Source organism: Macaca fascicularis, chromosome 9, assembly GCF_037993035.2.
Source record: "Macaca fascicularis isolate 582-1 chromosome 9, T2T-MFA8v1.1".
Classification (NCBI taxonomy): Eukaryota; Metazoa; Chordata; class Mammalia; order Primates; family Cercopithecidae; genus Macaca; species Macaca fascicularis.
Window position 1 is genome coordinate 109,689,983 of NC_088383.1, and position 13,687 is coordinate 109,703,669.

General features: G+C 58.6%; 1 protein-coding gene across 22 annotated transcripts in view; it reads left to right on the forward strand.

The window, feature by feature from the left end:
- Window positions 1–695: 695 nt before the first annotated feature.
- PAX2 (paired box 2) overlaps window positions 696–13,687 on the forward strand; it is a 93,781-nt gene continuing 80,789 nt past the window's right edge. For 17 of the 22 annotated variants that reach the window (XM_045361387.3, XM_045361388.3, XM_015456583.4 and 14 more), the window contains exons 1-2: window positions 696–1,034; window positions 11,452–11,562. In XM_045361387.3, coding sequence (XP_045217322.1) covers window positions 1,010–1,034; window positions 11,452–11,562 — 136 coding nt within the window. In that variant the 5' untranslated portion in view covers window positions 696–1,009. Of the gene's footprint in view, window positions 1,035–11,451; window positions 11,563–12,270; window positions 12,577–12,859; window positions 13,502–13,687 lie in introns of those variants that run through there. The other 5 variants (XM_074000802.1, XM_074000804.1, XM_074000803.1 and 2 more) reach the window with 3 other exon arrangements.

The following is a 13,687-nucleotide window of genomic DNA, read 5'->3' on the forward strand; positions in this document are numbered from 1 at the left end:
AGGTGAGCAAAGGGGGTGTGAGAGTTTTAGGGAGAGCTTGGGGCTAAGGTGTGAGAGGTGTCAATTCCAGGTTGAGAGGGAGTGATGTGGGGCAAAGCTAAGGTGGGCCTTTCATCAGGGTTGGAAGTGTCAGTGTGCTGGGAGAGGAGGGTGTGAGTCTGAGGATATAAGAGATTTGGGACCAGAATGCTGTGGACAGGCATGGCTCAAGCGGGTGTCCCTGTGAGTGTGGCAGGAGCTTGGAAGGGGTGAGTTCCTCCTTCCTTTCCCCCGGCCCTCGCCGTCTCTTTAAAGGCAAGGAAGCCAGAACTTTTTTCTTTTATTTAGAGTTTAAAAATAAAAAAGTTCCTGGAGCAGGAGAACCTATGAGGGATTTAGCGAGCACTTCCACACTGAACATAGTGGGGACAGGGCCCTCCGGAACCACCGTGTGGCCTGAGAAAGTTAGGGCACGTCTGTGGAGATCCTGGAAAGGGAGGCTGGGACTCGGGGTTGTGTGGCAGGCTGTGGAGCCTCACGTTCCAGAAAGTGGGATGAGGCGAGAGCTGAGTGTGGTGGGGAAGGGGAACCGCACAAAGTTGGGGAGTACGCAAGAGCCAGGCTGTGGGACTGGAGGGGGGCGTGTGACAGTGAAGAGGGGGTGGGGTGAGAGGGTGTGCCGGTGTCTAGTCTGGGCTGCGGTCCGTGGGCGCCTCAGGCAGCGAGGGTGGCTGCTTGCCTGCGGCTGGCTGGGGCCTCGGTGCGTGTGCGCGCGTGTGCGCGGGGCGGAGTACCCGGGGCTCCTCGGGGTGGCGGAGCCTCGGCGCGGCGGGGAGTGAGAGAGCCGGCGCCGGCGGAGCACACAGCCGAGGCGGCGGGCGGCTCGGGTTATCTGAGCCGCTTGGTCTTGGGTGGCTGCGCCCAGATCTCCGGGCGGCGGCGGCGAAGGCGAGACGCGTTGTCCGGCCGCGGAGAAGCGGGACAGCCAGACCCAGGCCCAGGACGCGGCGGCGGCGGCGGGGAGCCGAGCATGGAAGAGCGCGCGGGTCCGGCAGGTAAGAGCGGGAGAGACCCATCCGCGCCTCGGGCGAGGACGCGGGGAGATGGATGGGGGCGGTCAGGGCCGGGGCAGGCTCCTCTCCTCTTTCATCCCTGTGCTCAGTACCCAGCGGGCTACTGTGAAGGCTGGGGACTGAGGCTCTGCGGACTCTGGGGCCTCCTGGGCCGTCCCTCCCGGTATCCTCTAAACCTTCTAAAAACTTTCCACTCAGAAAACGTGAGTTCTACAACTTCGCCTGGGCTCTTTGCAGAACTTTGCTTTTTCCTTTCTGTTGTGTGTTTAGTACTTTCTCCTTCTACTTTGGGCGTACAGATATTTTGCACAACTTCCTCCAAGTTGGGAGCATTGGGAAGGCCTTAGCTTCCACTAAGAAGGGAGTGTGAGCTGGGCCTATGCCAGTGGGTGGGGAAACACTGTGTATACCTGTGTGTAGGGTCTTGTGTATTCGATTGTGAACACTAATGTAGATGAGCCTAACCTGTGTAGGGATAAGGCTCTGCCCGCTGCCCCCCACAAATCCAGGGCGGCATGGGGAGAGGTGGCAGGCCCCAGGGGACCCAGTGGGGAGAGGAATCTGAAAATGCTTACCCAAAGGGCTAAGAGAGTAGAGTGCTGCTCTCTTTTCCTTTCTTCCTTCTCCTGTCCCCCAGGGCTGCCAACTCAGCTCTGAACTGCCCTTTAGGTGCCCTGGTGGTGTACAGCGGTGGGAAGTCAGGCACCCAAGTTTAGTTTTGGACTTGGGGGAGGGAGAGGGTTGGATCAGGTTTCCAGAGTTTTCCAAATAATTCCAGAGAGGTCAAGGCCTAATTTGAGGCCTTTTTTTGCCTCACTCCTAACCTTTCCCAAATTTCATTCCTTGCTCCCCTCTCCCCCAGTTCAGATTCCAGTTGTTTCAGCTGATAACCCAGGTCCCACCCCCAGCCCTACCCTTGATCTAGCTTCTTGACCCAATCCCTGGGCTGTACCCAATTCCCCTCCTAGGGCCTTGTCCCCACTGGGAAATCTGAACCCCTGGAGTGTCAACCGTGGCCACCTGAGCTTTTAGGGCTCTGGGCACACCCTGTGCACCAGAAGTTTAAGTAGGGAGATCAATAGCAAACAGTTGTAATGATCTAATTAATTATGACAAAATTAAAAGCGAGTACAAAATCAATCTCTGATGGTGTTGAAGATGGAATTCAATTGAGAGCCCATCTGTGCACCCCCTCGACCGTATAAATATTCAGCCCAAGGACAGACCTAACGTCTGGGCCTTCCTGAGAAACTCTCTCCCCTTTCTTCCTCTCTGCACAGGGCTTCTCTCTCCCAAACTCTTTCTGAATCTATTTTGCCCCTTGATGCCTCCTGTCCCCAGCCCTCCTTCCTTCCCTGTCCCATTTGCTCAAGCTCCTGAGACTCCCACTTTTCCATTTTCCCTCCCGGCAGGCGCTCTGCCTGCATTGCAGGCCTGAGGTTTGTGAACCAGGTTCTCAGTCCCAGCAAGTGTCCCAGCAAGGCATCTAGGCCCCCTCCCCAGGACCTCGGGAAACAGAAGGCAGTGTGATGGGGGGGCATCCTTGAGTGCCTGTCAGGGTCCTTATTCCAAATTTCCAGGCGCTCAGGATACTCCAGAAGAGACCAGGGCACTCTCCACTTACCCAGGGACGCCTGCGCCTACTTGTGCCTGACGGGTTAGGGCAGACGCTCCCCCGGCGCGCGTGGCAGAGCGGCCAGCGGTCGGGTTCCGCACCGCACTCCCTTTCCCTTCCCTCCTTTCCCTCCTTTGCCGGTGCATGGCTCGTGTTCCAGGCAGCAGCAGCAGCTCCGGGAAAGGTGGGGAGGAGCTGCGGAGCTGGGCAGGAGACAGAGCTGTGTTTGGGAAAAGGAAACCGCACTTCGAGGCGGCCCCACCGAGTAGAGCTGCTGAGTCTTACGCCCTCCCAGCCGCCTTCTCTCTTTGCCTCTTTCTCTTTTCACCGCCTCCTTCCTCGTCTCTTCGTTAGCCACGTTTGGCCGGGGCACAACTCCCTGGAGGCCCTGCCTCCCCTAGACGGCCCTGAGCCCTTTTGGACCTCATCCGGCTAGTTGAAAATGACAATGACAGACGCGCGTGACCGAACGTGCCTGCCAGACGCCCTGGCGCAACTGCCGCAGCCGGGTTTGCGAAGGATGCGGGTTTTACTTAGTCTCGCTGAGCCTGTTTCGGAGCAGCGAAAACCATCAGGAAAGGGCGAGGGAAGGAGGAAGGGGACTGAATCAGCAACTAGGGCAATTGTGGCCTTCAGCTATCGCTGCCTATACCCCCAGAACTTACAAAAATAAGCCATTTTCTATGCCCTCCCTTTTTCTGTGCTGCCCTGTCCCAGCCGGATCTCTGGCTCCCTGACGCTAGTCCCCTGCCTTTGCCTTCTGGGGCCCTGAGCTCCCTCCCTGGCCTGTACTGAGTTCCCAGGTTTCTTTCTACCTTGGGAGACTTCTCCTCCCTCTCCCCATTCGGGCGTCAGGTCCTCACAGCCTGGGGGAGACACAGCCTGATGCCTCCCCGCCCTCTTTTGCCAGGCCTCCTCACCCCGTTATTAATTGCTGTGTTGACCTGCAGGATTGATTGGCGGCCCCGCTGGAAGAGGCTGCGGAGGCCTTGGCCTCGGAGCAGCCTCTGCTGAGGGCAAAGGGGGAGGGGGAGGTGCTGGATATGGGTCCCCAGCTCCCACCTCAGCCCCGCCTGGAACATAGCTATCTGCCTAAACATCCTTCGCCACCCCCCTCGCACTTTTTACACACCCTCAGAACACGCAGGCACACTCCCACGATCCCCTCCTCCAGACGCTCAGCCCCCAAAGAGACACATCAGAAATTCTCCTTAGTTGATTCAGAAATTGAAAGGGGCTTCCTGCCTCCATCAGTTTCTTCAATGTATTCGTTATCCGCGGGTCTAGACCTCCCAGCCGGTCTAGACCTAGCGGAGTGAACTCCTGGGACCTGAGTTTTTTTTTCTTTCCAAGATTTACTTTGCAGCTTTTCTTTTTTAGGAACAGTTACAGAAAGTTAAGAAATAATTCTGGATGCAGGTGACCCTTAAAGTCTCAAACCAAAGCATTTTTTTTTCCCAGAAAGAGACCCTGTCCTGGCTCCTGAGGGATTCGGTTCAGCCCTTTTGTTTCAAGTTCGGGAAACGGATGGCTCTGGGCCTTGGAGGGCAGAGGCTGGAGTCGCCTGGGGCAGGGGTCTCACCCTACAGCGAGGGCCCTTCTTCCCCCTTGCCCCGCGGGCCTAATCCGTCGCGCGCGCGCGCGCGCACACACACACACACACACACACACACACACACACATACACACGACCCCCATAGCCACCGCAGCTCCCAGCAACAGCCCTAGCCCCTACCCGAGGCCCCAAGACCGGCGGGCCAGGAACCCCCGGGACGTCCCGGCTCCAGGCTGGACGTGGGCGGAGGTGGCAGGAGTGGACAAACCCAGGCGGGTCCCACGACGCCACTTTCCTCGGGTCTCTCCCTGTCTCAGTCAGCCGCTCTCGCCCCTGGTCCCCTCTCCCCTGCGTTCGGGTCCTTTGTCTCCAGCCACCTCGCAGCCTGTCACTGCCTCGGCGGCCCTGCCCTTTGGGCCTCCCGGTCTCTCTGGCGGGTCCCCCTGCCTTACCAGCTCCCGGCTGTGGCCTGCTCTCCGCCTGCTCCTCACATCCACACAGCTGCTGGGAGAGGAAGCAGGGAAGGCGGGCGCGCCGCGGATGGATCCCAGACGGTAGATTTGGTGCCGACTCGCAACTCCCGGGAAACTCAGCCCGGGTCCTCCCGCCCCTCTCCAACTCTCCCCAGCTCCGCCGGGTCGCGCGCGCTCACCCGCGGGGCCCCTTCCTTTCCCTGTATCTCGGCTGTGGCTTTTTCGCTCCCTCTGGTCTCCCGACCTCTGGAGTGTGCTCCCCTGGCCCTGCGCTCCGTTCCCTTTCGGCTGCCCCTGGCTGTCGCGTGTCCCCACCCTCCGCAGGTCCCTCGGTCGCGGCGGCGATGACGGTGGCGGTAACGCCGGGGATGTCCTGGGTCTGCCTGCACCGTCTCCCTCGACCACAGCCCGATGAGGCCGCGGGCTCCGGGCCCGGCTGCTAAGAGAGTTAATCATTACTTCGCCAGCGACACTCAGCCTCCCTCCGACTCTCTCGCCTTGCCTAGGGGAGGAGGGGAGGGGACAGCTGGCCAGGTGGGGACTTCGGCTTCGCACAAACCAGCCTCTTCAGGCCTCCCAGAGACAGGTGGTGGCTTCTCAGTTCCCTCGGCAACTCTCTTAGGTCCTCTTTCTTCCCCTTCTGTCTCTCGCTCCTTCAAGCCTCCTCCCAGCCAGGCCTCTCCCCACCGTCTCCTGTCCGCTCTGGCTTTGACTGATTAACTGCAGGCCCTGGGAGGACCAACTTTCTTTGTTTGGAACCGGACCGGACGGGATTTCCTTCCCTAGGTCTCCGCCAATGGGCCAGCTCCTCCCGACAGTTTTGGCGGACTGGCTGAAGAGGACCGCGCCTGAGGCCACAATTAACCCGGCTGTTGGTGGCGGTGGTTGGGGGGTGGTCAGTGAGGAATTTAACCGATCCTCTAGCAGCTGCGCTGGTGCAGTTGGGAGGGGGGTGCAGGAAATGGGAATGGAGGAGTGGCAGGAGGGATAGACAGAGGGAAGAAGGATAAACCTGGACAGGTGTGGCATAACCAGTGGAAAGGGAAACAAACAAAATAAAACAAGAAGGTGGCGCGGGGAGGAATCCCCAGTAACCTTTATAGGATTGAAGTTGGGTGGAAAATGCCACCTCCTGCCCTGCCTAAGCACTCAGATCCCTCCTTTACCTCTTTGTGGAAGGGTAAGAGTTCAGAAAGCTGGGCATTTACTCCATAATCTACTATAGAAATGTCTGGGTTGCAAAATGCCTATTGATTAGCTCCATGGAGTAGACAAGACAGGCGTAATTATCCCCATTTTACACGTGAGAAAACTGAGGCTCAGAGAAGCAAAGGGACTGTGTATGTAGTGGCTGTTGCTTTTTCCTGTAGGCTGTGGGGTGAGTGGACCCTTTAGCTGTGCAGAGGTCCATGGGTATCTAGGGAGGGGATACAGGCTGTGTCCAGGTCTGAGCCAGGAGTACCAGGGCCTCATTGGGTTTCCAGCCCCTTTAGCTTGTTCTCTGTTGGACAGGACTTTCATTCTTACTTTCTAGACCTGCTGGCTGGGTTTCTCCCAGATTCACTGTTTTTTCAGTTCCCTAGTAGAGTGGCCCATGGGCGGCAGCCACCTGGCTGGCCCGTGCCACTAAGAGGCAGCTTTGGTGGCCAAGTGGCTTGCATTGTTGTTGCTCCTCAAAGGGCCTGTGAAGGGCTGGGCAGGTCGCAAAGACCTCTTGTGAGGGGAAGCTAGATTAAAGGGGGAGGGGCCCTGGAGGATAAAGGCTCAGCACGTGCGCCTGGACTCCACAGGACCAACAGACCGAGCGGGAGGGGCCAGCTGGGAGTCAGGCCCCCCGGGCTTCATGCAGGGAGCCCAAATATTGGGAACAAAAGCAGGAAAAGAAGAGTGAGAGCAGGAGGGAGGGAGGGAGCGAGGAAGCAGAAATTAGGGGGTCTTAGATGAAAAAAAAAAAGAAAGTAGCTTAAGGGGGAATGTGCTGTGGAGTGTGAAATTGCAGCCCATGGTGCTCCATATTGTACCAGAAGCTCTTCCAAAAAAAAAAAAAAAAAAAAAAAAACCATCCTCCAACGTGACCAGAGGGCCAGGCAGGGGGAAGGGCGGGGAGAGAATGGGGAGGAGGAGGGGGAAAGGCCGGGCAGGAGCCGGTCATGCCCCTCTGCGGAAGGGGCTGGGATGTAAGTTTCGGCTGCCTGGGATCTGACAGCCGAGGGTATGCGCCCTGGGGTGCGCCGGGACCCAGAGGGCGAGTGAGCCTCGGTGGCAGGCTCTGGAGTTCGGTTGTCAGAATAACTTTTATTTTTCTTTTTGGTGGTGACTTCCAAAAGTGGGAATAATCCAGAAATGAAGCTCAGCTGCGGAGCTGCAGCTCTGCTCTCCCTCTCTCCCCTCCTTCCTTTCTGCTTCTCTTCCCTTCGGACTAGTTTTCCCCCCTTGGTTCTAAACAGCTTTTTCCCCTCTGAACTTTAATGCGTTTAATTTGGTCCGCGCTGTGGGGAGCATTTCCTGGGGAGATGCATTTAATTTCGGAATTTCTAATCCCCTTCCTCAGAGCCTGGCCCTAGCTCCCCTAGCCGCTCCCCGGGCAGTGGAAGGAAGAAGGCAGTTCCTGGCCTCGGGGGAGGGGCGAGGCTGGGATGCTCCTGCAGCCCCCACCTGTCTCACCAAGGCCCAGCCGCCTTCCCAAGCTGCTGGAGGCCGGGTGCCTGGGCCCTGGGTCAGGGCCCTGCAGGAGGAGGGGAGGCAACCACACTTCTGCCTTTTCTCGCTTGGGCAGAAAACGCTGGGGCCAGGGAACTGGAAATCGGAAAATGGGAGAAAGGGTTTCTGGAAGGGAGCATGTGTGGGTGGCAGCGGGGCAGCGGACTGGGTCTATACTGGCACTTCACTTTTGCACAACATGCCCAGAAACGCATTTGAGAGCCCGGGAGTCGCGCTTGGCTTGGCTTGGGGCGCCGGTGCGTTGGTACACTCGAGGTGCGGGGTGCCTATCCGCCACCCCGACACCTACACCCAGGCAGAGCAGGCGCGGCCCAGCCAGACAGCCAGGCCAGCAGAAGCTCGGCCTGGAGGGCGGAGGCAAGGGTGGGGGCCGCCAGGCGCCTGGGCAAGCCTGGCAGGGAAGAGAGCCGAGAAGGCAAAGGAGCCGAGATCCACAAGGAAGATTTATTGGGCAGATCAGATGCACAGAGGCGGCTAATGAAGCAAATCCCGAGATGGGTATCAGAGCAACTCCCCAAAAGTTTATTTGCCTTTAAATTTCCGCAGGGAGGCGGGCGCCTTGTTTGAAGTGTAAATGCCCCTAGGTTGGGGGGTGGAAGGACCGCTTTGAAAACACCAGAGAGAAAAGGTTCATTTAGAGGCGGACGGGAAAAGCAACCAACCCTGACAGGTCGAAGCCCGGGTAGTGTTTGGGGTTGGCTTGTTTTCTTTCTTTTCCCCTTTCCTCTTCTTTCTTCCCTTTTTTCCTTTCTTCCTTCCCCCCACCCCTCTACTAGGCTCTAAAGAAGAAAGAGAACAGAAAAGAGGGAGTCAGAGGAGCAGCCAGTGACTGGATGAAGGCCAGCCCTTCATCCTGGAGCCCTAGGAGAAGGCAGAGCTTTGGAGAAAAGGGGTTCCTAATCACTAGGGAGCATTACTCTCTAGACCCAGGAATGGGCTGGAGCTAAGGAGGAAGCGGCCAAGATCCGGCTTGGCGGCAGAGTGAGTGTACAGCTAGTGCAGTGCTGGGGAGAGGATCCCAGGAGCAGGGGGTACTCTCAGGGACTACCTGGGAGTGGGACTTTCGGAAGTATCTTCACTCCTCAGAGGGTGCATGTGAAGGACAGGTGTGTGAGGACAACTTCCAGCACACTTGGTGCTTTAAGTCCCCTTCTCTACAAAATGGAAAATCCTTCTCACCCAACATGTGAACATGCTTGTTGTGGGCACCCACATTTCATGGTACTTGTAACATAGGCACATGCCTAGCTGGTTCTAGAAAAATCTGTCTCTGTGTGGAAGGGGGCTTCTACTCACAGCTTTGTTCCTCCAACAGTTGAGATGCCCTGAGACAAATTCCTGAATGACCAACTTGGAGGGACCTGGGGCAAAGGTTACTTTAGTTCTGAGCTCCTGTAAGTAAGAACCCTTTCTCAATGTTCCTTTCACCCCAGTTCTGGGTTAATTACGTCCCAGAGGGGAAATCCAAGGCTGTGCTAGCTAACACCACCTGAGATCCCCTGCACTCTGGCTTGGTAGCTGTTCCCTTTCGGCTGCCCGAACTGTTTTCCTTCTTCGCTCCCTACGCGAAGTTAGTGCGTGTTAGTGGGGTTGTGAGGCCAAAGCAAACCCGGGAGCGCCATCTGCAGGCCTCTAGAGGAAGAGACTGACCTTAGGGGCTGGGCCCTGCGCCTTCAACCTCTAGCCCAAGGGAACCAACCTGCCTAGCCACCCGAGGGAAGTGGGGTGGGGGCTGGGAGGGGCAGACAGGGAGGAGTGTTTTCCTCCCAGACTACCCCGCAGGTGGAAATAAGCTTATTGGGCTCTGGAGGATACAGGAGGGAAGGCAAATGCCAGGATCCCAGCGGACCCAGGCCCCACAGGAGTGAGGTTCAGAACCCCGTCCCGCTGAGCTTGTTCTGAACTCCTCCTGAGGAATAAGGGCATCCCGAAAACCCGGTACAAGACGCCCAGTAATAGTAGTCAGGCTGAGTCGGGCTGAGTCAGGCAGGTGCATCTCTCCCCATCCTATCTGCCGCCCAGGCTCCGGCCAGAGGGAGGGGAGCGTGAGTCCGCCGCGCTTCTGCGGGGCGCCCGGAGCTGCAGACAGGAGCTGGAGGAACCTCGGATCCCGGCTGCAAGAGCGCTGCGCAGGCTTCGCCGAGCCGCCCTTTCGCAGACCCAGGGAAGCGGGGGGAGGGAGCGAAGGAGGGGGAGAGAGTTAAAACATCAGCTGAAGTGCCAAGATGATTTATGAGACGAGGGAAAATATTTCATAAAGATCTCTCGGATATTCTGTACTTAACCAGTTAGGAGACAAAGGGCTTCTCCTGCCTGGTGCGAATCCCAGCGAGCAAGGGAGCGAGTGCTGGAGAGAGCTGCGGAGGCTCTAGCAGGAGTGGGGCCGGCCCCGTGCGTTGCGCCTCCTGCGCTCGCCCGGGATCCGCCGAGCTAGCAGCGGGCGGCGCTCAGCCGCGTCCGCAGCCTCCTCTTCTCCCCAGCCGGGGAGAGACAGCCTCGTCTCCCGCATCCTCTGCCGCCAGCGACCTGCCGCTTCGAACTGTATCCCTCCCTTGCCCCCGTCCCCAGTCACCCGAGGGTTCAGAAACCAAGTCCCCCGGCTCTCCCGCCATCCGCTGAGTCCCACCGAGGCAGGTGGGTACTCGCTGGAGGTCTTCAGCTAGATTCTGAACCAAGCGTTCTGGACTGCCCAGACCCGGTGGGCAAGAGGACTGGGGAGGCCCTGCGTGCAGTCGCATGGAACGGGAGGGGACAAGACAAACTGCTGGACACTTTTCCGTGGAATGAGAAGTGGGGGTGCGTGTGTGGGAAGGTACCTCCGGAGGGAAAGGCCAAAGGGAAGGACCAGAAAGAGAGGAAGAGCCGGGAAGGAACGGAAGGGAACTCAGAGCCGTGGGTGGTGGGATTGGGGTTAGGGATGCGCACTGGGCCCGGGGCCGCGCGGCCCAGGCGGGCACTGGCTGGTGGATGGCAGGGCTGGGCGAGTTAGAACTGAGAGCCCGGCTTCAGAGAGCAGCGCGCTCCAAGGCCCTCTGTCGTTACCTGAATATTCATTAGACTGGCCACTCTTTATCCTTATCTAACGTTTATCTTATCGGCGAGTTTCGTTTCTCAGTGTAGTTTTAATCCCGGGCTCCCATTCCCTCTCCCCCGGCCCGCTCCCCTCCCTCCCTCCTCCTCCGCCGGCTGCTCCCTCCCTCCCTCCCATTTCCCCCTCCCCTACCCTCCCCTTTGCCGGCACCGGAGTGACAGGCGCGGGGCCCTCCTCGCCGAAGCTCCGGGCTCCGGCGCTGGCGAATCACAGAGTGGTGGAATCTATTGCCTTTGTCTGACAAGTCATCCATCTCCCAGCGCGGGGAGGGGGAGGGGGTCTGGAGGGGGCTTTGCAGCTTTTAGAGAGACACACACCGGGAGCGGAGGCTCCAGTCTCCGGCCGAGTCTTCTCGCAGCCGCAACCCACCTGGGGCCAGCCCAGCGCTGCCAGCGCCACTCGGCTCCCTCCCTCCCTCCCGGCCCTTCGGCGGCGGCGGCGTGCGCCTGCCTTTTCCGGGGGCGGGGGCCCGGCCCGCGCGCTCCCCTACCGCAGGCGCCTGCTCGGACATCCCCGGGATTGCTACTTCTCTGCCAACTTCGCCAACTCGCCGGCACTTGGAGAGGCCCGGCTCCCCTCCCGGCGCCCTCTGGCCGCCCCCGCCCCGCGCGCTCTCCGACCACCGCCTCTCAGATGATCAGGTTCCAGGGGAGCTGAGCGAGTCGCCTCCCCCTCCGGGCTTCAGCCCTGGCTGCAGCTGCCGCACGAGCCATGCGCCCCCAGTGCCCCCCGGCCCGGCCCACCGCCCCGGGGCCACTCTACTGACCGCCCAGCCCCGAGCCCCGACGGTGACAAGTTGCGACTACTGCGGTTGCGAGCTCCGGCCAGCCCGGAGGAGCCCCCGCGGGGAGCGCAGTGCTGCGCCCCCCGCCCCCGCGCGCCCCGCAGCAGCCGGGCGTTCACTCACCCTCCCTCCCCCACCGTCCCTCCCTTTTCTCCTCAAGTCCTGAAGTTGAGTTTGCGAGGCGACACGGCGGCGGCGGCCGCGCTGCTCCCACTACTCTGCCTCCCCATGGATATGCACTGCAAAGCAGACCCCTTCTCCGCGATGCACCGTGAGTACCGGCGCCCGGCTCCTGTCCCGGCTTGGGGCTCTCCGTCCCAACCCCGTCCAGTCTCGGCGTGGCCCCGGCCCCTCGCGCTCAGGTCCCATCTTGGAGGCCTCCCTGGCTTCTCCTAGTCCCTCCTTTCGTTCTTTCTCTTTCCCTCGCCCGGTGTTTCTAATGCCTCCAGCTTCTCTCCTGCCTTCTGTCACCCATACTTACCTCTCTGCCTGCCTTCCTACCTTCCCTGGTGCCTATCACCTGTCTTTGCTCTTTCCATCCGCTCCTTCTTAGGTCATGGTTCCAGGGCTTCGGAGCCCTGGTTCCAGCCACCCTTTCCCCAGTCAGCCTCTTCCCCTGGGCTGGAGGACAAATTAGCAGGCAGTTTTCAGGGTGTTGTTTTGTTGTTTTCTCTTTTATCTCTTCCTCTCTTCCTCTGTTTGCCTCCCTCTCCTGTCTCCCCACATCTTTACCTTTCTCAAACTTAAGAGTCGTGGGGTCCAGGAGACTCCAATAGTGTTCAGCCTCAGTGTCAGGACAATTGGGCAGAAGAGTGTGGGGGTGGGGTGCCCCCTTCTGACCCTCATCTCTCAGCATCTCCAGGCCCTTCCAGCCCAGCGGAGGCTTCTTGTGGGCTGGTTGGAAATATTTTCTTCCTTTTCCTTTCTTTCCCACCCCTCTTCCCTTGCCTTCTCCTTCCCTTCACATTGGGAATCCCAGGTTGTCAAGATAGAATGGTCATCTTTCCCTGCCTCTGCTTGGGGGATGCTCTAAAAACAAAGAGGGGTTCCAAAAGGAAATCGAAGTCAGGGAGAGAGCCAGCAGCGCAGCCTTCCAGGTGGGCCCTCGGCAAAGTGCAGCTCTGCTCTCAGCTCTGGAGGCTCCTTGCCTAGACTTCCGACTCCCCATTGAGGATCGTGCAGCCAGCAACCTGGCCAGGGGGTCAGCAAAGAGCAAAAAATGAGGGGGAAAGAACAAAAGGAAAGCAAATGCCAAAGCTGAGGAGAAAGAAAAAGAGAAATCCAAACACAGGAAAGGAAATTAAAGAAAGAAAGTTGAAATGATGTTACAGAAGAAAAGGGAGAACGGGAGAAAAAAATAAAAGAGGGAATTATTTTAATAAAATTTGAATTTAATTTATACCATGTCTTTAGCTTGAAAAACTATTCTGAGATTTTTTTTTTTTTTTTGCAGGCTTTTTTTTTTTGAAAGATAAAATTCTAAATAGAAACTCCTCCCTATCTGCAGATTAATAATTAAGGATAATTTGTAACTTTTCACAAGGAAACTTTAGACCTGGCTTGGACCTGTGTTTAGGACAAGAGAGCCAAGGAGGGAGAGCTGTGTTTTTCGCTAAGCATATATTTAGCGTTGGGGGGGCGGGGGCCGTTTAAAAATACTCCTGGGATAAAATATATTTTCCTAAGTAATTTCCAAGCGCAGGAAAGCCGCGCCGAGGGCATCAGGCCGCTGCGGGTCTCGGAGAGCCGGCCGGAAAGCCTCGGTCCTTTTCGGGAGGAGTGGAACCGGGTCCACACGCCGTCTTCGCCCAGCCGGCCTGCCTCTCGGCCCGCTGCCACAGCTCTCGTTCTCCTTTTTTGCGGATTCCGCCGGGGATCCGCCGAGTCCTGGCTGCCCGCGGGGAGCCACTTTGAAACCCAAGGGTTTCTGCACCGACCAAGCAGAAGGTGGTCGGAGGGAGAGAGCCGCAGCGTGGGCCCGCCGGCCGGTGGACTGGCTGGTGAGACACCGCGGCCAGAGTCGGTGCCGGCGGCAGTGGCGCATTCCAGGCCCGACTCAGCGCCGGCTCGCGGCAGTCCCCCAGCCCTGGACTCCCGTGTCCCCTTCCCATCCCCACCCCTTAGATTGGGGCTGAGGGGCCGGGCCCTGAGCCCGGGGAGGCTGAATTATTCATCTTTAATCTGCCCGCAGCTGCCGCCTTTTCATACCGGTAACGCGAGTTCTCCCGGGGCCTAAATTATTGATGGTCGGGGTTTGGAGGGAGAGGAGGCGTGAGGAGTGGGGCTAGAGATAGGGAGATTAACGGGGTGGGCACGGGGGTAAAAGAAGAGGTGCCAGTCTCTCCCAGCAGCCCGATCAGAGGCCTTTCCCCAGGGTTTCACCCGAGCTTGCTCTA